This window comes from Thamnophis sirtalis, unplaced genomic scaffold (assembly GCF_051295495.1).
Source record: "Thamnophis sirtalis isolate CommonGarterSnake01/CBP01778 unplaced genomic scaffold, rThaSir2_p1.2 scaffold_4, whole genome shotgun sequence".
Lineage (NCBI taxonomy): Eukaryota > Metazoa > Chordata > Lepidosauria > Squamata > Natricidae > Thamnophis > Thamnophis sirtalis.
In genome coordinates, this window is record NW_028261384.1 from 141,824,341 (window position 1) to 141,848,403 (window position 24,063).

Sequence of the window (24,063 nt, forward strand, 5' to 3'; positions counted from 1 at the left end):
AACAGATATATACCTTTACATATCATGTATATCTTTATCTATCCAAGCGATCCAAATTCAGAGGCTCGGCTAACCGGCACGGACTTGTGACTGTTGCCGTGTCCCCCCGGGGTGGGGGGGTCACGGAATCTCCTTTTGCAACCCAAAGCCGCATGGATTCACTTAACAGCCATGCCCCTGACTTATATAACAGTGGCAGTGATTCACAACCTGGGCAATAACGGCCGTAAAAATGGGGCAAAGACCAACTATGGTCTCGCTTAGCGACGGAAATGTCAGGCTGTTGTGGTCGTAAGTCGAGGACTACCTGTATTCCTATACCCGAGGTCTGTGTGCGTGTGTGTGTGGTTTTTCGTGTGTCTCTTCTCTCACACCGAGACATGGAGTTACCCAAATCCTTGGTGTGTATAAACCACAATCTCTTGTTGGTTGTGACCCTAGATTGTGGTTTACACACATTGCAAAGATTGGGGGGGGGGTGTCCATGCCTGGGACCCCCTTATTTATCCCCAATAGCTCCCCTTGTCCCAGAAGCGCTGGAACAACTTTGAAGCTGCTAGGGACTACAAAGCCTATCCAAGTGAAGGCGCAGGGGCCTTGTAGTCCCTGTAGGCGTCCAGATTGGGCGGCCGCGCCACGTGACCCGCGCCTGCCTGGGCGACAACAGCACGTGACCATTCCTCTGTGGTGACGTCAGTCACATGACGGACGCTGCACCGCCCCGCCCCTTCGTCGTGTCCTTCCGCGCCTTTCGGCGGAAGCGGCCTCTGAAAGGGGAAGGGTCTTTCTTTTATGGCTCCTTTCGAACCCCCGCCTCATTTCCCTTCGAGCTCCCCGCGCCCACCGTTCCGCGCCCCTTTCGAGCCGTCCTTTCCGCCTGGGCGGCCGGGCTCGCACTACTTTGTTTTGGTCCCACGCAAGCCACGCACGGCGGGGTGACGTCACGCGCCCGCCAGGGGGGCGTGGCCTCGGCCCAAGTCGAAAACAAACGGCTTTTTCCCCTTCGCCTTCGAATCCCGGCCTCGGCGTCGACAAGAAGCCCTTTCCAGGATCCCTCGCGGCGGCCCGAACGGCGAAAGAGCGGCCGCGGCGCCCGTTGGGGGGGGGGAGGCGGGGAAGCATTCGGTGGGCGTGGCCGCGTCCGGCCCGGGACTCCTTTTCCCCGCCCTCGGATCGCTGCGCCGCGTCGGTTCCTGCGCCTGCGCGCTGCTTGGGTGCAGCGGCCTCCTCTCTCCTCGGTCCGCCGCGTCGCCTCCTCCGCCCGTCGCCGCCGCCGCCATGAAGTTTGTGTACAAGGAGGAGCACCCGTTCGAGAAGCGCCGCTCCGAGGGGGAGAAGATCCGTAAGAAGTACCCGGATAGGGTCCCGGTGAGTCTCTTAGGGCCCCCCACCCCGAGGGTCTTTTTTCCCCGAGGGCGTCCGGACTTTCCCGGACGGGGCCTTCCCCTCTTTTTCAGCCTCCCCTCCTCTTCTTCCTCCGGGCAGGTCATCGTGGAAAAAGCCCCCAAGGCCCGAATAGGGGACCTGGATAAGAAGAAATACCTGGTGCCCTCCGACCTCACAGGTGAGAGACACCCCCGGGCAGGTATGGGGGCGGGGCTGATTGATGGGAGGGGGAGGAGCTTATTTATGGGGGGTTCACCCCCCCTTGAGGACGTGGGTGACTCCCCCCAAGAGAGCCTCCCCTTTGAAGGGTCTCTCTAACCCCCCCGTTTCTCATTTGGGGCTTCTTCCTGTGTGACTTGGCTTTCCTCTTGGTGCCCTTTCCCCAGTGGGCCAGTTTTACTTCCTCATCCGGAAAAGGATCCACCTGCGGGCCGAGGACGCCCTTTTCTTCTTCGTCAACAACGTCATCCCCCCCACCAGTGCCACCATGGGGCAGCTCTACCAGGTGGGTCTTTCCTCCCCCTCCACCCTCCCCCCTCCGCCTGCTTTTCTCCCCCCCCCAAAATAAGAAAATATACATATATTCAGCCTCAAATAGTTTTATCAACCTCAGTCAACAACAAATTGGCAAAAGGTTTCCAAAGGTTTCAAACCTGTTTTTCTCCCCAAATATAATAAAAACACCTATCTATCATCTATCTATCATCTATCTATCATTATCTATCATCTATCTATCTATCTATCTATCTATCTATCTATCTATCTATCTATCTATCCAGCCTCAAATAGTTTTATCAACCTCAGTAAACAACACATTAGCCAAAGGTTTCAAACCTGTTTTTCTCCCCAAATATAATAAAAAACACCCATCTATCTATCTATCTATCTATCTATCTATCTATCTATCTATCCAGCCTCAAATAGTTTTATCAACCTCAGTAAACAACACATTAGCCAAAGGTTTCAAACCTGTTTTTCTCCCCAAATATAATAAAAAACACCCATCTATCTATCTATCTATCTATCTATCTATCTATCTATCTATCTATCCAGCCTCAAATAGTTTTATCAACCTCAGTCAACAACAAATTGGCAAAAGGTTTCCAAACGTTTCAAACCTGTTTTTCTCCCCAAATATAATAAAAAAACATCTATCTATCTATCTATCTATCTATCTATCTATCTATCTATCTATCTATCTATCTATCTATCTATCTATCTATCTATCTATCTATCTATCTATCTATCTAATCTATCTATCTAATCTATCTATCTATCTATCTATCTATCTTATCTAATCTATCTTATCTATCTATCTAATCTATCATCTATCTATCTATCATTCTATCTATCTATCTATCTATCTATCTATCTATCTAATCTGTCCAGCCTCAAATAGTTTTATCAACCTCAGTAAACAACACATTAGCAAAAGGTTTCAAACCTGTTTTTCTCCCGAAAAAACATAAAAAAACTATCTATCTTCCTTAACCTGGTTGAATTCTCGTCCTCCGTCAAATCTTCCTGCTAAAATCTATTCTGATTTATACTTTATATATATTGGCTGAGGGTGGTTAGTAGTTATCCGAGGAATTTGTCCCCGGTATACAGGCAACTCTTTACCCTTTCAAAACAGCGCAATAATAATAGAAACAATAATCAGGAAAACTCAGTGTACTTCCAAAACTACTTACTAAATTATTGTTATTTTATTATCTCTCTTATTCATTAAGCATGAAACTCGGTCAAGTGAACATTTAAAGATGTGTCACAAATTTCATTGACTGGTGTTAATGGTTGATAAGGGGTTGCTGCCAGCGTCCTCGGTATCAACCAAGGACCTTCTTAAAATATCTTCCGAGTAGTGCAGTTTTTTTGCAGTTCTGCATCAATTTGTTGATGTATCTTATAAAATTCTTGGACATGGTACCAAGTGCCCCCAATTGAGTCCCCTTTGGGGGAAAAGGGCAGCATATAAATAAAATCAACATTCAACATTCAATGACAATGGGTATCACTGTTACATGTTTCATCCATACTTGGTTAGTTTCTATTATTATTAATTATTATTATTATTGCGTGGTTAATCTTTGGTGAGATTCACAGCCTTTGGGGCTGGCTGGTAGCTCAACAGCTCGAGTCCTAACCAAGGACCTAGGAACTGTTAAGGTAACGTCGGAGGATATAAACTGTTCCAAGTAGGGCAGTTTTTGTAGAATCAGAATGTTCAAGTCTGATAAATTTAAAATTTCCAAATAGCGAGGAATTGCTCCAAGGGCTCCAATTCCAATCGGAACAACACACAATTTCTTTTTCCACAGTCGCTCAACTTCAATTTGCAAGTCCCGGTACTTTGTGATTTTTTCTTGCTATTTATCTTCAATTTTTATTTTTATTGTTATTATTATTACTATTATTATTAAAGTGTGCAGCCAATAAAAGAAAGCAAAAAATTATAATAGGCTTAAATATTTACCTTTTTTTCCTGCTATTTTTGACTTGCTCAGCCGCTTTTGCGAAGATGCATAAATCCCCCCCCCCCCCCCTAAATAAAACCTTAACGCTGGTTGGGAGAAGGGTTGATAGAGTAGGGTGGCAGGTGTATTTGTGTGGGGGGGGAGGGTTTGGGGGAGGGGGCTTCAGACCATCCCTCACCTCTGCTAGTCACTGTTGGATTTTTTGGGGGTGGGGTGGGGGGCACATTTCGACTTCCTAAAGACTGTAAATTGTACAATTTGAACTATGGAAGTTGCGTGTCTTGATCTGAGATCTCCCCCCCCCCCAAAAATGCTTTGATCTAACAGCATCTTCTCCCCCCCCCCCATTGCAGGAACATCATGAGGAGGACTTCTTCCTTTATATCGCTTACAGCGACGAGAGCGTCTATGGCAGCATGTAAGACCCCCGGAGTCTGCCAGCTGCCGTCGAGGGGCAACTTGCCCCTAAAGGGACCTGCACTTTCTGTTGTTACTTGTTGTTGATTTTATGTTTAAAAGGGTTTTTTTTTTCCTTTTTTTTTTTTGCTCCAGGAAAATGGAGGGTTCTCTCTCTCTTCTCTCCCCCCCCCCTTTAATTTCCGGCTGTGAATCTTTTACCTCTTTTTTTTCCTCTTTTAATTCCTCCCTTCTTTTGGCTTTTCCTTTTGAGGTGGTTGTGGCTAAAATTAAATACCTCTCCCTTGCAATTTCCCTCCGTGCTTTCTTCCTTTCCTTCCCCCCCCCACCCTGTTGAAAAGGTAGATCTGGAATTTCACAAAAAAAAAACCCACCCCTTTTTGTTTTTTTTCCGATTCCCCCCCGCCCTCCTTTGCCACTGCACCCCGAGTTTGCTTTTTTCATCAGGGAGGTGCCTCATCTTGGCAGATTTCTGTAACCAGGGTTTCGCAGGGGGGACGGGATGGGAAAATGAATGCTAATTAAAAAAAAAAAAACCAGGTATATAAGAAGATCGTGTCGTAGTCTGGAGAATTTTTATTGTGGTGGTTTTTTACTATATAACATCTGGGACATTGCAAAATCTGGGGCCTGAATCTGGGACAGTGGAGTTGAATAATGGAGGGTTGGAGGGGAAGAATCTCTGGTTGTGTGAGTCACAATGTGACCATTGTGACTCTCAGAATTCACCCCCCCCACACACACACACACATTCTGCTCCAACCTTAAGAGGGGATGCGGCGGTGGTGGGCTCAGTCCTTATAACGACGACGCATCGGGTCCTTCCAGAGATCAGGAGGTGCCTGTTCACACACATTTTGTGAGTGGCGTAGGAGTGAACGCAACCTGCGTTGCCCTGGATAAGCGCCTGCGTGCTCTCTCCCGCTCCCCGTAGTGGCGGATGGACCCAAAGAGGGTGAAAGCCAGCCCAGCAGAGAGGAAGGGGGTCATCTTGGGTGGAGTTGGGGGGCTTTTAGTGTGGAAGGAGAGCCCTCCCCAAGGCACGCAGGTTTGATTGGCAGCTGAAAGACCCCCCCAAGGTCTTTTATGACTCTGCTTACTCTCTCCTAATCCCTTCCTCTGCAATCTCACCACTCCCAAGAGCTAGGAGGGACAGGGAAAACCATGTTTGAATGGGGGAATTAATTCCTGGAGGACTTGGGAGTTGCGAAGGTTGGAGACCCCCTACTCCGGGTCAAGGAAATTGCAATTGCTCCGAGGAAGTTTTGCTTCCTGTTTCTGGGTCTTTGTGCCATCCTTATTTGGCTCGAAAGAGACGTGGCTCTCTTATCCAGCCAGCCCACAAATGGTGGTTTGTCAAAGCAGCGAATCCTGCAGGCGGGAGTGAAGTGCCGCAGAGCCAATGGCTGCATTCAACATGCGTGTCCTGGATGCCCTCAAGCCTCTGCCCCTTTCTTCTTCCTCTCCTGGCCTCGTCTAACAAGATTAACAGAGTTGGGAGGGGGCCTTGCGGGTCATCTAGTCCAACCCCCTGCCCAAGCAAGCAGGGCTCCTACATCTGCCTCTACCGAGGCTCGAACTCCCAACCGACCGGATTCCCAGGGGAGAGCTCCACAGAAGGCAGTTCCTGCGCATGTCAAGAAAGCCGCTGGAGGCGGGGGGAGCCGCGTGGGTTAGTTCCCCTTCTGCAAAGAAAGCCCAGCCTTGGTGGCTCCTCCTCGACTTTGGGACTACAACTCCCAAGATCCTCTCTGTCTCTCTCCCTCTCCGCCTCCCAAGCTTACGACACGGCAAGGCCGAGACCACATTACCCGGCCTGCCTCGCGGGGGAGGAAAGGGAGGGGGTGAAATGGCGGCGTTCCGGCACCGCGCAGGCGCGGCGCGCGGCCCGCCGGGAGCCGTAGTGCCGAGCCCTCCTGCCGGCGGGACACCGTTGCGGCTGGCGAGACTCCACCTCCCGAGATGCACCGCGGCGGGGCATGAGCGAGGGGAGGGGCGGCCGCTCCGAGCTTGCGGGAGGAGGGAGGGAGGGAGGAGGAGGAGGAGGGCGGCGGCGGCGGCGGCACCGGGCGAGGCGGCGAGAGCGGCGGCTTTTGCGAGTCCCCCGGGCGGGCAGGGCAGGGGCCGGCCATGGCGGAGCCGAGCCCCGAAGGTAAGCGAGAGGCCAGCCAGCCTTGGAGGGGAGGGGGGGCGGGAAACGAAAGGGGGGGGGTCTGGGGTCGCGGGGAAGACCCCCCCCCTCTCCACTATGGGGCACCGGAGGGAGGGGGGGGGCCGTTGGAGCCGGTCGAGAGGGGGGGCAAAGTTGGGGGAGGGTCGCAGCACCCGCTTCTCCCCAGGAAGAAGGGCGGGGGGGTGCTCCCCCTGGAAGCCCCCTCCCCTCTTTAAACCGTGGGGTGGGGGTCGTTGAGGGTCTCCTGCCGGCCTCTCCTTCCCTCCCCCCCTCCAAAGAGCCCGCGGGGAGGGGGGAAGGGCGAGGGGCTGAGAAGGGAAAGGGGGGGGAGGTCAGCGGCCCCTCCCCGCCACGCTAGGAGTGGGTGGGTGGGTGGTCGCGAAAAGGAGGGGAAGGGTCTCCCCCATTGCTTCCTCTCGGGTGTCTGCAGGGGGGGTCTCTCTTCTCCCTCCGCTTTGTGCGGCGCTTCCTCTCCCCTCCCTCTTTCTGGGTGGAGTGGAGTAAGGAGGGGGGGGCGTCGAGAGGCCTCTCCTTTCTCCCCCCCCCTCTCACAAGCCCCCTCCTCTTTTTTTTGTTCCCTCTTTCCCCCCCCCTTTTTTTCTCTCCAGATCCCCCTCCGAGCCTCAAAGCCGAGACGCAGGTAAGAGAGAGAGAAGAAACGGTGGGGTGGGGTGGGGGGGAAAGTTTCTTGGCTGGGGAGGGGTCTCCCTTTTGGGGGTGGAGGGGTAGCAAGAGGCTCTTCTGCTGTTGGAGTGTTGTGGGGGGTGGGTGGGCTTCCTCCTCCCTCTCCCCCCACCCCCACCAGGCGTTCAAACCCGGCGCTGTTTTTTGCAACATCGCCCCATGTGCTCCGGATGGGAAGCGCCCCCCCCCATTCCCTCCCTCCGTTGAGAAACCCTATTTGGGGCTGGGGGGTTGCTTGGATGGAAGGCGCAAATGGGGAGGGGGGGGCTTGTCCAGTTTGTGCAGAGACCCCCCGGAAAAGGGATCAAAGGGGTGGGGGAGGGAAGCAAGGCCTCCTCCTCTTGCATGCAAGTCCCCCTTAACGTCCGTTTTCCCCCCCCCGTCGCCCCCTCCCCAAAATAAAACCCAACTTCCTTACCCAGCCCCCGGAGAAGCGGCAACGCACCATCGAGGATTTCAACAAATTCTGCAGCTTCGTCCTGGCTTATGCCGGCTACATCCCCTCCTCCAAAGAGGTGAGTGATTTGGGGAGGGGGCTGGGAGGTGCGGTGGGGGGGGGAAGAAAGAGATCGCCCCTTCCTCTCAATCTGCCTGCATGGGAATACAAGCAACGCTTTTCTAGCTGGGTGGAAATAAAGAGGGCAGCCTTCCCGCGTGGCTCCTTTCTAGAGGGAGGGGGGAGGATAAAACGGGGAGGGGGTCTTCTTAGGGTCCCCATCCCCCTCCCCTCTTTTGCATTGCCCCCTTCCCGGCTCTCCTCTTCTCCCCTTCTTCCCCATGCTGGCTCTCCTTTTTTCCCCCTCTCTCTTCCTCCCTTTGCATCTTCGGAAAGCTTCCAAGCGGGGACTGCAACTCCCAGCCTCCTCGGAGGCCATTTCGGGCCGACGAGGCCCGGCGGTGCATGCTGGGAGATGTAGGCAGCTCCTCCCTTTCCCCCCTCCGGGCGAGCCCAGACACGCGCTTGTCGGTGGCTCTTGGTCAGGCGGGCCGGGCTTTGGGAAGCGCGGTGCATCTCGGGAAAGGTAGTTCTTGAGCTCCCTGCTTCACAGGTGGCATTGAAGGCTGACCCTGGATTGGGATTAACAACCTTAGATTTTGATAAGCCGGCTTGTTTCCCACAACGTGGCTTAACCCTCCAGCAGATGATGGGAAACTCTGGTTACTTCTACCGGTTGTTTAAATCCTAGTTACGTATTGGGGAAGTTGTAGGTTAATGGGAGTTGCAAGGGGACCTTTGCTGGTCATCTAGTCCAACCCCCTGCCCAAGCAGGAGACTCTACCTCTGCCTAGGATTGAACTCACAACCTGCTAAATTCTCACCGGAACTGGCAAATGGGGGGGCTGCCCGTAAACCCTAGATGCATCGGAGGTTTTTAAACCACGATTTGTTTGCCGCTGCTTTCGAAACCATGGTAATGCAGACGCCATCAAAATTTTACTTTGGTTTATTCCAGGGGTTTCCAAACGTGGCCCCTTTAAGACGGGTGGACTTCCAACTCAGGGGAATTCTGGGAGTTGAAGTCCACCCGTCTTAAAGGGGCCACGTTTGGAAACCCCCTGCTTTATCTATAACTCACAACTGCACCCAGCCTTTTTTTTTTCCGTGTTGTGTTGGTGTTGTTCTCCCTCTGTCGTCGTTCGTATGAAACCGTGTCGGGGTTTTAAAACGAAATGCCGACGAACTACGGGACACCGGGGGGGGGGGAAGGACGTGAGATCGTCCCCCCCAAGCTCACCGCTCCTGCGCCCGGATCGCCCCCCAGTCTCGCTTGAAACGAAATAAATAATAAAGCGTGGGTGATGCAAGAGAAGCGAAAGGGAAGCGTAGGAAATGTGGGGAGGGGGTCCCCAGAGAAAGGGGCCACGGGAGAAATTGGAGGAGTTATGGAGATGGGGGGGGGGAAGAACCGATGTTACGGACAGAGATGAACGTAAATTGCAAGAAAGACCTTTTAAATAAAAACAATCCATGAAGTGAGACAGTCAAAAGGAAGTGGGTGTACCCTTTGCGAGGTTGGGGGGGGGCGCATAAAATCTGGATTCCGGAGCTTCAGACGACGAAATTACGAGCTCGAGACTTCCTCCGAGATGGTGATTAGAGCTTTAATTTATTTATTGATAAAAGAATAACGTTATGGCATACGTAGGGTGCAATTGGTTTTGCAAGGGGCGAGACCCCCAGAAATGAGGTGTGAGTGGCGGGTTGTATTCTGAGAGAACGTTGCTTCTCCAGATTGAAATCAGGGCGTCCTGGGGGTTAATATCTTCTTTTAACCACCCCATAATCCCTCGTGGGAGTGGAGTCTGGGCGGCTGAATGAAGCTGAGTATTTACTGGCTGGATGCCCTTCCCGTCCCCAGTACGGAGTTTTGTTCAGCAGATAAACATTCTCACGGTGCCCAGAGAGAGAGAAATATCAGGCCTCTACCTGGGATTGAACCCAGGGGCTCCTGATTGCGAGGTGATAGCAGCACCACTCCGGTCCTATGTATTAATAGCTAGGCTATTGCTACATGTATGTGATACATACACATTATTATTTATCCAATTAAGCGCAGCCTTCGTTAGTTGGAGACAAAAAAATCTGCTTTTTCTCCCAATTGTTCCTCAACGTACGACCCGAAAGGAGCCCAAAATCTCTGCTGCTGAGTGAGACGCTTGTTCAGGGAGTGTTGCCCCCCCATTTTACGACCTAGTTGTTGTTAAGCGACTCACAGCAATTGTTAAGTTAGGAGCAGGGCTGTAAAGGAAATGCATCTTCATTGATTTTGCTCACTGGAAGCTCGCCAAAGGAGATTGCGTCACCCCAGGATGCTGCGACCGTCATAAATAGGAGTCGGTTTGCCAAATACTTGAACTGTAGCGGTGATAAGTGTGAAAAGCGGGCCAAAGTCCTTTTTTCCCCAGCATGTTGTAACTTTGGTCGCTAAAGGAACTGTTGTAAGTCGAGACGCTGAGCTTGTCGATCAGAAAGATCGGCCGTTCGGCGGTTCGAATCCCCAGCGCCGCATAACGGAGTGAGCTCCCGGGACTTGTCCCAGCTTCTGCCAACCTAGCCGTTCGAAAGCATGTTAAAAAAGGCAAGTAGAAAAATAGGAACCACTATTTTGGTGGGAAGGGAACAGCGTTCCGTGCGCCTTCGGCGTTGAGTCACGCCGGCCACATGACCCCGGAGACGTCTTCGGACAGCGCGGGCTCTTGGGCTTTGAAACGGAGATGAGCACCGCCCGCTAGAGTCAGATGTGTTGAGGGGAATCTTTACCTAATATTTGTGTCAGGTCATATCTTCTTTCCCGGAACCTGGACGTGCGTTAATCCGGGTGGATTAGGGACTTAAATCTGCCTTGTCTTCCCGGCAGGAGAATGACTGGACGCCGTCTGGCTCCAACTCCCCGCTCCGCCCGGAGAGCGTGGTGGACAGCGACGGCTGGGAATCCACGCAGTCGGACCTCCACACCATCGAGACCTTCGTCAAGAAGGCCAAGTCGTCGAAGAAGAAAGCGGCCTTCCGTCGCCTGAAATCCGACAGCTCCTTGCTGGAGAAGATGAAACTCAAGGACTCCCTTTTCGACTTGGACCCTGTGGGGAAGCAGCCGCCCCCGTTAGCCGGGCCCAAAGTCGCCGCCGACAAGAAGAAGGACAAGAGGAACCGGAAGGCCGCCTTGGAAGCCGGGGCCGCCGCCGCCAAGCGGAACCGCAGCGACTCGGTGGGCGAGAAGCGCTCGCGCATCAAAAAGAGCAAGAAGCGGAAGTTGAAACGGTCGGAGCGGGGCGAGAAGCCGAAGCACAAAGCCTCCGTGAGCGAGACGGACTCGGAAGAGGAGGAAGAGTTGGAGGAGGAGGAGGAGGACCGGGCGGCCCCGCGGCGGCCGGGCGGGGAGGAAGGGGCGGGGGCGGCCACAGCGCGGGTCTCGGTCCAGGCGCCGCCGGAGCTGCTGGCCGCCACTTTCCCCATTAAGCTGGAGGACACGGAAGGGAAGGAGGGCGTCAGCACGGAGACCAGCCAGGACGGGGAAGGGAGCTCCAGCGAAGGCGAGATGAGGGTGATGGACGAGGACATCATGGTGGAATCAGGTGAGACACACAGAGACACACACACACACCCTCCCTGGAGGGTCAGGATCCGCCTGTCGGGACTCGTCTCGATCTCTCTCACATTGGCCGAGCAATCATTTTTCAATTTGATAGTTTAGGGACCAGGTTAGGAAGTGGGAGACGGGGAGTTCTAGTCCTGCCTTAGCAATGAAAGCCAAGTGGGTGACTTGGGGCCAATCACCAGGAGACTGGGAGTTCCAGTCCCACTTTAGGCAAGGTAGCCGACTGAGTGACTTTGGGCCAATCACCAGGAGACGGTGAGTTCCAGTCCCACTTTAGGCACCGTAGCCGACTGAGTGACTTTGGGCCAATCACCAGGAGACTGGGAGTTCCAGTCCCACTTTAGGCACCGTAGCCGACTGAGTGACTTTGGGCCAATCACCAGGAGACTGGGAGTTCTAGTCCCGCCTTAGGCATGAAAGCCAATCCCTCTCTCCCAGCCCAACCCACTTTACAAGGTTCTTGTTTTGGAGAGAACAGGCGGAGGAGGAAGGATTAGCTTTATTTGCCATCTTTAAACTATTTATCAAGTAGGATAAAATCCTAATTAAATAAATAGTTTATGAGCGCAATTAACTGACCTCTGAGCTCTCCCCTAAGCCATGGGAGACCCAGTGTGTTTCGATTCAGACGTGCTGGATGACAGATGGAAGATCCTAACGGATTCAATCCAAGCTTTGTGCAAACTGGGTTAGTGTCCCATATGGACACAAGACGGGATCCCAAGTTGAACAGCCCCCCCTTTACGTAGCAGCCAAGCCTGTTTCCCGACTGGAGGCCCGTTCATTCGTGATCCCGTTGCCTAAATCCTGTGATATTTGAGATTTTGGGGGGAATTTAGTCCCCTTATGCCTTTCTTGGGCTTGCAACTCCCTTTCTGGCTCGGGAATTCTGGGAGTTTCGAAGATTACAATTTCACGCAGGGGCCTTATTTCCCCCCCCCTCCCTCTTCCTTACCCCTCCCAAGATCGGAACGACTTTTATTTTAGTTCCATTTGTTAAATGTGTCTCTACCCCTTCACTTTACAGCCATTTCCCTTACTATTCTTGTCAGATTCGGGGGAGATTTTGAATCATTTCTGGGCCCATTCCAAGACACCCGCCTTATCTCCAAATTGTGTAGGTAGATTAAGTTGCGTACTTTTTTTGAACACTCAGAAAGGAATCGGGTGTTCAGCGTGGCTGGGGAACCGCACCCGAGACCTCCTCTTTGGCATCACAACTGTAGGATTCAACCTTTGAGAGTCTTAAGACTTAAGAAACAAAAGCTCAGTGGTTAAATGCAGCACTGCAGGCTACTTCAGCTGACTGCAGTTCTGCAGTTCGGCGGTTCAAATCTCACCGGCTCAGGGTTGACTCAGCCTTCCATCCTTCCGAGGTGGGTGAAATGAGGACCCGGATTGTTGTTGGGGGCGATATGCTGACTCTGTAAACCGCTTAGAGAGGGCTGAAAGCTCTACGAAGCGGTATATAAGTCTAACTGCTATTGCTAAAAGCCAAAGCTGACCAATTTCTCTTGCTCAGCAAGACGGTTGCTAAGTGAGCTTCGCCCCCATTTTGCAACCTTTCTTGCCACCGCCGTTAAAGTGAATCACTACAGTTGTTAAAATTATTGACACGGTTGTTAAGTGAACCTGACTTTCCCGTGGAAGGTCGCAAAAGGGGGATCTATTGACCCCAGGACACTGCATGCCGGTTGCCAATCATCCGAATTTTAATTACCTGACCACAAGGCATTGTATGAGAGTTGTAAGGGAGAACAATGGTCGTAAGTCCCTTTTCCCAGTGCTGTCGTAACTCTGAACGGTCGCTCAACGAAATGTTGTAAGTCATGGAGCATACTGTTCAAGCTCCTTCCCATCCAGCAAAGTCTTTCGAGGGAGGATTTACGGTCACAGACCTCATCTGACTTGGAGAGCGGCCAGGCTGATATTTGCAAAACTTGGCCAGGAGTCTCAGAACCAATGAAGCGAACTAATGGTCTCCTGCAAACTCCACTCCCCTGGCGCTCCCTCTTTTATTCCCTCTGGGAGGGGCCATTCACCGTCCACCTCTGGCCTTACTTCCAAGTCAACCCCTGTTCTTTTAACTGTTCCCTTCGTCTGGCAACTCTGCGCATGCGCACACTGGGAACAGGCTCCAGCTGTTCTTCTGCCTCACTGATCTCCTGCTCCGAAGGCAGCTGATAACTGTCGGACGGCCGTGGCCCCCTCTCTGCCTCCGACACAGACCCTTCATCCGAGCCTTCCCCAGACTCCAGGACTGGCCCATCTTCCTCCCCAACCTCCTCACTCTCCGAAACTTCTGCCAGATCCAATGGCCCCTGGCGGGCCACAACAATGCCATTTCAAACGGTTGTCCAGTCACCGAGAGCGAGTTGCCCGGGCAAACATCCATTTTCTGAAATCTCTCTGTGCTCTTTTTGGGCGGGTGGTCCCTTTCTCAACGTCTTTCCCCCTTTTTGCTCTTCCAGGCGACGACTCGTGGGACCTCATCACCTGCTACTGCCAGAAGCCGTTCGCGGGGCGGCCCATGATCGAATGCAACCAGTGCGGCACCTGGATCCACCTCTCCTGCGCCAAGATCAAGAAGACAAACGTCCCCGACATTTTCTTTTGCCAGAAGTGCAAAGAAATCTCGCGGAAGCAGGCGCTGCTGGCCCCTCAGCCCCCCGCGGCTCTCAGCGCGACGGTCCCCCCGGCGTCGCGGGCAGCTGGGGGGGAGCCCTAGCACAGGAGGGGGGCGGGCTGTGGCTCTCGGTCGGGCTTTCGTCCCGCGAAGGGAGAAAAAAAAACAAAGACTGTAGACGGAGCAGAGAGAGCGAGACGGGAGGTGGGGGGCTGCTCTGGATTGGGGTCCCCTTTGATCCACGGGGCCCGAAGACGAGGCGCCGGGCTATAGAAAGAGTGGCGGCAGCGGCGACTTATTCAAATGGGCCGGTCACGGCTGGGCTGCAAGCGGGGTCCTCCTGGCCTCAACACCCCCTCTTCTCTCCTGCTGGTGGCCCCGATTGGGCATTCGGGCGATCCGGGAAAGGTCCCGTGTCTACTCTTGGGCCGCCGGCCATAAGGACAGCCGGGGGGACGACGACGGATGGTTTCCTTTTGGACTCTTCTTCTTCTTCCTCTTCTCTTTGTCCTGCTCCACCGTCTCCTTCTTCTCTGTAAATAGAGGACGAAAAAAGGTTTTGTTGTTCTGTTTTTTTCCACCCCTCCCTCCCTCTTTCTTATCCTGGTTTCTTCTCCCCCCCTGGGGAAGGTTTTAAACCCCCCTGATTTTGGGATGTGTCCGAACCTCGGTTGATTTCGTCCCCCCCATGGGGGGGGGATGTCTGTGAGAGGCAAAGAGGGCAGATCTGGGAGGTCTCCAAAGGTGGGCCTGACTTGGTGGACTCCAACTCCCAGAATTCCCCAGCCAGCGATGCTGGCTGGGGAATTCTGGGAGTTGGAGTCCACCAAGTCAGGCCCACCTTTGGAGACCCCCCCCACTCTGGTTTAAACCAATGGAGAGCAGGAGAGGAGGGGGAAATCACCTTAGTTTCCATCCCACACCCCATGTTGACCCCCTCCAGGCCTTCTGAGGGCCAGGAAGGGAGCCTGACCGGTTTTGGGGGGGGGGGGTGAGGCTGGGCCAGGCCCCTCTCTCCCCCCCTCCCCTTTTTGTTTTAATATTTGCAGAGGTGTACATGGCAGAGTTTTCGACTGTAAATAAAGACACGTAGACCCTTTGACAGTTTCTACAGCGGCCTCGGCTCTTCATTGGCGTTTCTCTGTCTCTCTTCGGGGGAATCAGGTAGACTGCCCTGGCGAGGGAGGCTCACTTCCGCCCGCGCAGGCGCCCTGCGGCGGCGTGACGCGCTAAGTTCTGCCCGCTTCCGGCGACGGATCCCGCCCACCACTGGCTCGGCCACGTGACGCCGCTCGAGCGATGGGCGTTGACTGTGATGACGCAAGGGGTGGGTGCGGCGCATGCGCGCTAGAGGGAAATGGAAGGCCCGCGGGGGCGGTTGTGATTCACGCGCGCCGGAGGGAGGGCGATGGGATGCTTGGGGAGGGGGGGCGGAGCCGTGCGTTTAACGCATGCGCGCCGGCAGACGGCTGTAACAGGGCGACTCCTGGGCGGAGCGCCGCCTGAGCGCGTGCGCGCACGAGGGTGGGAAGTGGGGGAGTGTGACGAGTTGCCTCTCAAAGGCGGAGCCGCGTCATGGACGCATGCGTGCGAAGTAAGGGGCTGTCGGACGACTCCCCATTGCTGATAGCGCATGCGCGGGAGAAGACGGAAAATGACGCCATGTGAAGCATGCGCGCTGGAGGAGGGCGGGGTGTAAGAGGGAGGGCGCCAGTAGGATCCTCGGAGGGGGGGAGGGCGGAGTCCTGGATGTGACGCGTGCGCGCTCGAAGGGAGGGAAAAGCGTCCTCGCGGCGGAGGCGGCAGGACGCATGCGCTTTGAAGAGAGGGCGGCGCCCAACGAGCGACGGGAGGGAAGGAGCGCCCCGTCCCGCGCCGTTCAGGGGGCGGGGCCGTGCGTGATGACGTCGTGACGCACGGGAGGGAGGAGGGTTGGGAGGCGGGCAGCCGCCGCTGTTTCTCCGCCGCCGCCGCCGCGCGACCCGAGAGGCTTCCCCCCCGCCCGCCCCTCCCCCCTCCCCTCAGGGTTGCCATGGCGACGGCGGGCGGCCCCCCTCCCCCGCCGGGCGAGACGAAGGTGATCTACCACCTGGACGAGGAGGAGACGCCCTACCTGGTCAAGATCGCCGTGCCGGCCGAGCGCCTCACCCTCGGCCACGTCAAGGCCGCCCTGGCCCGCCCCGGCGCCAAGTACTTCTTCAAGAGCATGGACCAGGACTTCGGGTAACGGGGGCCCGTCTCCTGGACCTCGAGGGGTCCCTCTAGTGGGGGGAATGAGGAGGAGGGAGGGGCACGTGAGCCCAGAGCCATGGGCCCGTCTGCTGGACCTCGAGGGCTCCCTTTTGTCTGTGTGTGTGAGAGAGAGGGGAATGAGACTCCCTTCAAGATCACTGGGTGGGCAAGAGACCCCCAGAGCCATGGGGGGCCCGTCTACTGGACCTCGAGGGGTCCCTCTAGTGGGGGGGAATGAAGCTCCCCCCCTCTCTCGAGGAGGGAGGGGCACGTGAGCCCAGAGCCATGGGCCCGTCTACTGGACCTCGAGGGCTCCCTTTTGTCTGTGTGTGGGGAATGAGAGTCCCCTCAAGATCCCTGGGCGGGCAAGAGACCCCAGAGCTATTGGGGCCCGTCTAGTGGACCTCGAGGGGTCCCCCTTGGGGAGGGGGATGAGACTCTGGAGGACGGAGGGGGGATATGTCACCCCTCCCCCCCATGAGCCCTGGGGGGGGGCGCAAGAGACCTCAGAGCTAAGGGCCTGTCTACTGGACCTCGAGGGGTCCCCCTTGCGGGGGGGGTTAACGTGACCCCCCTTGTCTGCCTCCCTGGAGGAGGGGGCTGTGGGCTCCTGAGAGATTGGGGAGCCCACAGAGAATACAGAGAGGTTAATACCCCTCCCCGGGGGGGGGCACGTCTTCTAGACCTCAAGGGGACCCTAATGGGGGAGGGGGGAAATGAGACCCTCTTTACTCCCTCTTTACTCCCTCACTAATGATGGGAGCCCCTGAGAAGCTTTTGGGGGGGGCGGCGTGGACCCTACCCCTTGTCCATGGAGCGTATTGGCTGGGCAACAGCCCCCCCTCATGGGGCCCGTCTTCTGGACCTCCAGGAATCCCCAAGCCTCTGAAGCGGGAGGGAGGGGCTTCCCCCCACCCAACTGATACCCCCCCCCGACTGCCTTTCCCCCCCCCCCCACTGTTCCCCTCCCTTTGCAGGGTGGTGAAGGAGGAGATCACGGACGACAACGCCCCCCTGCCCTGCTTCAACGGAAGAGTCGTCTCCTGGGTATGCCAGCCCCCCCCCCTCCGCTTCCTCCCCCCCCCCACCTCGGAGCCTCCTCAAGACTGCCCCCTCCCCGCAAATCCACCAATAAACCCGGAGGACCGTAATCCCAGACTCCCTCCCACTCCCAGGCGGGAGTGGGAGGGAGTCTGGGATTACGGTCCTCCGGGTTTATTGGTGGATTTGCGGGGAGGGGGCAGTCTTGTCTAGTCGGGGAAGAAGATGAAATGGGGAGGGGTCCCACCCATCTCAGGGGGAGGGGGAGGGAGGGCCAGATGGAAGCCTTCACCCCCCCCCCTTCTCTCCACCCCGCTTTTCTCCCCCACCCAGCTGGTGTCTTCGGAGGTCCCCCCGCCCGAGATGCCTCCGCCCCCTCCCCCCGCTCCCGTCGAGGTCCGCCCGGAGCCTTCCCCCCCACCTCCTCCTCTTCCTCCGCTGCCCGTGGAGAGGACCAGCGGCATCGGGGACTCACGCCCTCCTTCCTTCCAGTGAGTAGGAACATGTTCTACGTTGCAGGATTAAAAAGGGGCAATGCCCCCCCCCCCCAGCATAGGACTGGGATGAAGATCAGTAGTAATTGGGGGGGGGAGAATCTCAGGGTAACAGAAGGACTAACATTTGGGGCTAACTTTTTTCACAAGCAACTTTTGCATTTATTGTATTTATTTGCTAATTAGATTTTGATCTGGCGGGTATTATTTTATAAGGAATTCCAGGTGTCGCAATCATGTCTAATGCTCCCCCCCCCCCCAAAAAAAAACCCCAGCCAGCTTTCGTGCCTAAGGCGGGACTAGAACTCACCGTCTCCTGGTGATTGGCCCAAAGTCACCCAATTGGCTTAAATGCCTAAGGCGGGACTAGAACTCACCGTCTCCTGGTGATTGGTCGAAAGTCACCCAGCCGGCTTTCATGCCTAAGGCGGGACTAGAACTCACCGTCTCCTGGTGATTGGCCCAAAGTCACCCAATTGGCTTAAATGCCTAAGGCGGGACTAGAACTCACCGTCTCCTGGTGATTGGCCCAAAGTCACCCAGTTGGCTTTCATGCCTAAGGCGGGACTAGAACTCACCGTCTCCTGGTGATTGGCCCAAAGTCACCCAGCCGGCTTTCATGCCTAAGGCGGGACTAGAACTCACCGTCCCCTGGTGATTGGCCCAAAGTCACCCAGCCGGCTTTCATGCCTAAGGCGGGACTAGAACTCACTGTCTCCTGGTGATTGGCCCAAAGTCACCCAGCCGGCTTTCATGCCTAAGGCGGGACTAGAACTCACCGTCTCCTGGTGATTGGCCCAAAGTCACCCAGCCGGCTTTCATGCCTAAGGCGGGACTAGAACTCACCGTCTCCTGGTGATTGGCCCAAAGTCACCCAGCCGGCTTTCATGCCTAAGGCGGGACTAGAACTCACCGTCTCCTGGTGATTGGCCCAAAGTCACCCAGCCGGCTTTCATGCCTAAGGCGGGACTAGAACTCACCGTCTCCCAGTTCCCACACCAGCACCTTCACCCCTATACCCAACTGCTTTCCTTTGCAGCCCAAACCTCTCGGGGAGCTGCGAGAACTTGGACCCTGAAACCGAGACGGAGTCCATCGTGTCGCTGCGGAGAGACCGGCCACGTCGCAGGGAGAGCACGGAGCATGGAGGTAACCCCCGCCTCCCCTCCCTCCGAATGCTTCCTTGGGCCTTTCCCGGAGGGGAGGGGAGGGAAAGCAGCCGACCCAATCCTTGCGGCAGGATCGCTCCGACGCCGTTTCCTTTCCGACTCAGGCGGGCACCGGATAAACGGACAATCCCGGCTGGAGCGCCACTTGGCCGGCTACGAGAGCTCCTCCACGCTGCTCACCAGCGAGCTTGAGACCACCAGCCTCTGTGACTCGGACGACGACGACGCCATGAGCCGGTGAGGGCCCGGAAAGCAGGCGGGGGCGGCAGGAAACTTTCAGAAATCCCTCACTTTTGGGGAGGGCTGCCAACCAGCGGTGGCATGTGGCCGGTTCGGGCCGGTTTCGCCGAACCGGTTGGGGAAATTTTGACTAGTTCGGAGAAGCGGCATATACTGGCTGGCCTCGCCCCCTCTATCCTCTGCCTGCATATACTGCCTCTGGCTGGCCTCGCCCCCTCTATCCTCTGCCTGCATATACTGCCTCTGGCTGGCCTCGCCCCCTCTATCCTCTGCCTCCCACGTCCCAGCTGATGGGGGGGATTTTGCAGTATCCTTCCCTTGCCCCGCCCACCAAGCCACGCCCACGGAACCCATATGAAACAATTTTGAATCCCGCCACTGGCTCTGGGGCGGAACGACGCACGGAAGTGGGGCGGCTCTCTGGGACTCGCCTTGAGAGTCCAGGAAGGTTTGTGTGGCACAAAGCTGGGTTGTCTTCCTGGAATTCATCCCCCTGGGATTGGCCCACTCCATCCGTGCCAGCACAGGAGGCATGCCACGGGCATCATCTTAGAGGGTATTCCGGCTGGCGTGATCCGGGAAGAAGGAGCTGCTGTTGCCCCTGCCCTTTGGAACCTCTCCCCCTGCCCCATGTGAGGTGGGACCCTTCACGAGAGTCTTCAGTGGAGGGATGGAGATAATGGTTAGAAGGTCAGAGTCGGGAGGGGCCTTGGAGGTCTTCTAGTCCAACCCCCCGTGTTGAAGTCGGAGACTTCTATCATCCCAGACAAATGGCAGTCTGGTCTCTTCTTAAAAACATCCAGGGTTGGACCTCTCAAAACTTCTGGTGGCAAGCAGTTCCGCTGGTTAATCGTACTCCCACTGTTAGGGAGTTTCTCCTTAATTCCAAATTGCTTCTCTTTTCTTTCTTTTCTCTTTTTCTTTTTCTTTCATCCTTTCTTTCTTGTTTTCTTTCTCTTCCTTTCTGCTTTCCCCCTCTCTTTCTTTCTTCCTCTCTCATTTTCTTTCTCTTCCTTTCTTCCTTCTCTCCTCCGTCTTTGTTTCTTTCTTCCTCTCTCATTTTCTTTCTCTTCCTTTCTTCCTTCTCTCCTCTGTCTTTGTTTCTTTCTTCTTCTCTCATTTTCTTTCTCTTCCTTTCTTCCTTCTCTCCTCTGTCTTTGTTTCTTTCTTCTTCTCTCATTTTCTTTCTCTTCCTTTCTTCCTTCTCTCCTCTGTCTTTGTTTCTTCCTTCCTCTCTCATTTTCTTTCTCTTCCTTTCTTCCCCCTCCCTTTTTTTCTTCCTCTTTCATCCTCTCTTTCTCTTTTTCTTTCTCTCTCCCCCTCCCTCCTTCCTTCTAGAGCTGGAAGGGACCTTGGAGGTCTTCCAGCCAACCCCCTGCTCTATCAGGAGACTCTCAAAATGGTTGTCCGGTCTCTTCTTAAAAACCTCCAGGGATGGAGCCCCCACAACTTCTGGTGGCAAGCAGTTCCACCGGCTAGTTGTTCTCACTGTTAGAAAGTTTCTCCCGAATTCCAGGTTGCTTCTCTCCTAGATTAGTTTCCATCCGTTGCTTCTTGTCCTGCCTCTGGGGGGCTTTGGAGGGTAGGTGGAGCCCCTCCTCTTTTCGGCAGCCCCTCTTCAGCCCGTGCTCTGTTGCAGGGGTCTTCGGCCTTGCAAGTGTTAAGACTTGGGGACTTCAACTCCCAGAATCCCCCAGCCAGCAAGAGTTTGCCAGAACTTACTTTCCCTCCCTCTTTCTTTCTTTCTTTCATTCTTTCTTTCTTTCTTCCTGTCTTTCTTTCTTTCTTCCTGTCTTTCCATTCTCTTCCTTCCTGCCTCTTTTTTTCTTCCTCCCTCCCTCCTCTTTCCTCCCTCCCTTCCTGATTCCATTTCTTTTTTTCTTCTTTCTTTCTTTCTTTCTTTCTTTCTTTCTTTCTTTCCATTCTCTTCCTTCCTGCCTCTTCTTTCTTTCTTTCTTTCTTTCTTCCTGTCTTTCCATTCTCTTCCTTCCTGCCTCTTTTTTTCTTCCTCCCTCCTCTTTCCTTCCTTCCTTCCTGATTCCATTCTTTCTTTTTTCCTTTCTTCTTTCTTTCTTTCCATTCTCTTCCTTTCTGCCTTTTCTTTCTTTCTTTCTTTCTTCCTGTCTTTCCATTCTCTTCCTTCCTGCCTCTTTTTTTCTTCCTCCCTCCCTCCTCTTTCCTTCCTTCCTTCCTGATTCCATTTCTTTTTTTCTTTTCTCTTTCTTTCTTTCTTTCTTTCTTTCTTTCCATTCTCTTCCTTCCTGCCTCTTCTTTCTTTCTTTCTTTCTTTCTTTCTTTCTTTCTTTCTTTCTTCCTGTCTTTCCATTCTCTTCCTTCCCCCCTCTTTTTTTCTTCCTCCCTCCCTCCTCTTTCCTTCCTTCCTTCCTGATTCCATTCTTTCTTTTTTCCTTTCTTCTTTCTTTCTTTCTTTCTTTCTTTCTTCCTGTCTTTCCATTCTCTTCCTTCCTGCCTCTTTTTTTCTTCCTCCCTCCCTCCTCTTTCCTTCCTTCCTTCCTGATTCCATTCTTTCTTTTTTCATTTCTTTCTTTCTTTCTTTCTTTCTTTCCTTCTTTCCATTCTCTTCCTTCCTGCCTCTTCTTTCTTTCTTTCTTTCTTTCTTTCCTTCCTTCCTTTCTTCCTATCTTTCCATTCTCTTCCTTCCTTCCTCTTCTTTCTCTTTCTTTCTTTCTTTCCTTCTTCCTCCCTCCCGTTCTTTCCTTCCTTCCTTCCTTCCTTCCTTCCTTCCTTCCTTCCTTCCTTCCTATGCTTCTTTCTTTCTTCCTTTCAGTTAGGGCTATTTGGATCTTCATAGTATTTTACTTACAGCTTTTTAACAAGTAGCCCTTCCTTTAAAACCATTCATTGAACGACAGTTTGAACAAAGGATCTTAGGACTTAGAAACGTCACAGTATCCCGTGATGAAAATCCGGACCTTTGGCAACCGACTCGTATTTATGACGGTCGCAAGGCCCCGGGGTCACGGCATCCCCCTGTTGTGTCCCTCTGGGAAGCCAGATTCACTCAACAACCGTGTTATAACTGCAGTGATTCACTTTTAACCCCGTGGGGCAAGAAAAGGCCGTTCAAAACCCAGCGGAACCAAAGCTCGTTCAGCAGCAGAAATCTGGGGCTCCCTTCCGGTCGTGGGTTGCGGAAAGCATCGCTGGGTGGTGCCCTTTCCCTCCTGTTAGCCCCTCCCCCTTTTCCCTCGGCAGGTTTAGCAGCTCCACGGAGCAGAGCAGCGCCTCGCGGCTTCTCAAGCGCCACCGTCGGAGGAGGAAGCAGCGTCCGCCGCGTCTCGAACGGGTAGGTCCCAGGCCGGGAAGGGTGTGTGTGTGTGTGTGTGTGCCTCAGCCTCCGGGGCCCAGAGGGTCTCAGCCAAAGGAGCACGGTTACAGTTGGGGGGGAAGGGGGCACGACACAGGGGGTCTCGTTCCCGCACCGACCGCACCGTTTCCCCTGTCTTCCAGACGTCGTCCTTCAGCAGCGTCACCGACTCCACCATGTCGCTCAACATCATCACCGTCACCTTGAACATGGGTAAAGACCCCCTGGGGGGGGGTCCTTTGTTCGAGCGCCGCCAAAAAGTTTCTCCCACGGGCTCACAGGTCTGGCTGGCCAGGAGATTAATGGTTGTCTGCCACATCTATTCGTCTCCGCCCGCTGCCTTTTATCCCCAGAGCTAGAGAGGGGCTTCCATAGCAGCGGTGGCTCTTCCGTCCCGAGGACCGGCCCATAGATTTCCACTGCTCTCCTCTCCCTTCTGCAAATCTGGCAAATTCCTCCTCTTCCTCATCAGCCACCTCCAGATCTGGGGGGCTGTTGACTCTCTATCTGAGGGCTGACGGACAGCCCAGGCTCTGCCTCTCCCTCTCTCTCTCTCTCGTTCTCTTTCTCATAAGAGCCAAGGTGGCGCAGTGGTTAAAATGCAGCACTGCAGGCTACTGCTAGATCAGCAGGTCAGCGGTTCAAATCTCACCGGCTCAGGGTTGACTCAGCCTTCCATCCTTCCGAGGTGGGTAAAATGAGGACCCAGATTGTTGTTGGGGGCAATATGCTGACTCTCTGTAAACCGCTTAGAGAGGCCTGAAAGGCCTATGAAGCGGTATATAAGTCTACTGCTATTGCTATTGCTATTGCTATTCTCTCTCTTTCTTTCTCTTTCTCACTCTCTGTCTTTCTCTCTCATTCTCTTTCTCTGTTTCTCATTCTCTGTCTCTTTCTCACTCTCTGTCTTTCTCTCTCACTCTCTTTCTTTCTCTGTCATACACACACACACCACAAATATGATCCCTCTTGTAGCTGAACCTGTTCTTTATCGTTTATTTATTAAGCGATTTTATATAACTTACACATTGCTGACAGTTGTAGGCAGCTTACAATACTGAAAAAAAGTTCAGTTATCATTAAAGGAGAATATATGTAGCTCTGCGTTGAGATAGATTGATAGATTTGGATGGATGGAGCGAAGTAGAGAGATGGAGAGAGAGAGAGGAGAGGGAGATAGGCAAAGGGAATGGACAGACAGATAGCTATGGAGATAAGAGAGAGAAAGGATGGATGGATGATTACATAGATATAGATGGATGGATGGAGATATAGGGAGGGAGGGAGGGAGGGAGGGAGATAAATAAGAGAGAAAGAAAGGGAATTGATGGATGGATGATTAGATATAGATAAATGGGTGGATGGAGAGATAGGTGGAGAGATGGATAGAGAGAGGGGGGAGATATATAGACAAAGGGGATGGATGGATGGATGGATATTTAGATAGATGATAATGGATGGATGGAGAGATAGGTAGAGAGAGGGAGATAGACAGACAAACAGATGGAGATAGAGATTGAGAGAAAGAGAATGGATGGATGGATGATTAGATAGATGATGGATGGATGGAGAAATAGGTAGAGAGAGGGAGATAGATAGACTGACTGATAGAGATAGAGAGAAAGAATGGATGGATGGATGATTACATAGATATAGATGATGGATGGATGGATGGATGGAGAGATAAGTAGGTAGATAA

General features: G+C 53.9%; 3 protein-coding genes across 3 annotated transcripts in view; all 3 read left to right on the forward strand.

Moving 5' to 3' along the window:
• The first annotated feature begins 1,193 nt into the window (after window positions 1–1,193).
• On the forward strand, window positions 1,194–4,833 carry GABARAP (GABA type A receptor-associated protein). Its single transcript, XM_087714297.1, has 4 exons — window positions 1,194–1,368; window positions 1,486–1,564; window positions 1,773–1,891; window positions 4,217–4,833. The coding sequence occupies exons 1-4, from the start codon at window positions 1,279–1,281 to the stop codon at window positions 4,283–4,285; spliced, it is 357 nt and encodes a 118-aa protein (XP_087570423.1). The 5' UTR covers window positions 1,194–1,278; the 3' UTR covers window positions 4,286–4,833.
• A 1,395-nt stretch (window positions 4,834–6,228) lies between these two features.
• Window positions 6,229–14,623, forward strand: PHF23 (PHD finger protein 23). The gene is made up of 5 exons (XM_014058136.2): window positions 6,229–6,432; window positions 7,062–7,093; window positions 7,560–7,652; window positions 10,497–11,211; window positions 13,706–14,623. Exons 1-5 carry the CDS (start codon window positions 6,411–6,413, stop codon window positions 13,960–13,962), a joined length of 1,119 nt encoding a protein of 372 aa, XP_013913611.2. The 5' UTR covers window positions 6,229–6,410; the 3' UTR covers window positions 13,963–14,623.
• Window positions 14,624–15,871: 1,248 nt separating this feature from the next.
• DVL2 (dishevelled segment polarity protein 2) overlaps window positions 15,872–24,063 on the forward strand; it is a 17,979-nt gene continuing 9,787 nt past the window's right edge. Inside the window, exons 1-7 of the mRNA XM_087714298.1 lie at window positions 15,872–16,083; window positions 17,070–17,139; window positions 17,467–17,624; window positions 18,667–18,776; window positions 18,901–19,033; window positions 22,253–22,343; window positions 22,508–22,577. Of these exons, the coding sequence (XP_087570424.1) occupies window positions 15,893–16,083; window positions 17,070–17,139; window positions 17,467–17,624; window positions 18,667–18,776; window positions 18,901–19,033; window positions 22,253–22,343; window positions 22,508–22,577 (823 nt within the window). The 5' untranslated portion in view covers window positions 15,872–15,892. The remainder of the gene's footprint in view (window positions 16,084–17,069; window positions 17,140–17,466; window positions 17,625–18,666; window positions 18,777–18,900; window positions 19,034–22,252; window positions 22,344–22,507; window positions 22,578–24,063) is intronic.

Coding starts and splice junctions, on each gene's coding strand:
- GABARAP (XM_087714297.1), top strand. CDS start 1,279: ATGAAGTTTGTGTACAAGGAGGAGCACCCGTTCGAGAAGCGCCGCTCC. Junction 1,369..1,485: donor AGTACCCGGATAGGGTCCCG/GTGAGTCTCTTA, acceptor TCCTCCGGGCAG/GTCATCGTGGAAAAAGCCCC. Junction 1,565..1,772: donor GGTGCCCTCCGACCTCACAG/GTGAGAGACACC, acceptor CCCTTTCCCCAG/TGGGCCAGTTTTACTTCCTC.
- PHF23 (XM_014058136.2), top strand. CDS start 6,411: ATGGCGGAGCCGAGCCCCGAAG. Junction 7,653..10,496: donor ACATCCCCTCCTCCAAAGAG/GTGAGTGATTTG, acceptor TCTTCCCGGCAG/GAGAATGACTGGACGCCGTC. Junction 11,212..13,705: donor GGACATCATGGTGGAATCAG/GTGAGACACACA, acceptor TTGCTCTTCCAG/GCGACGACTCGTGGGACCTC.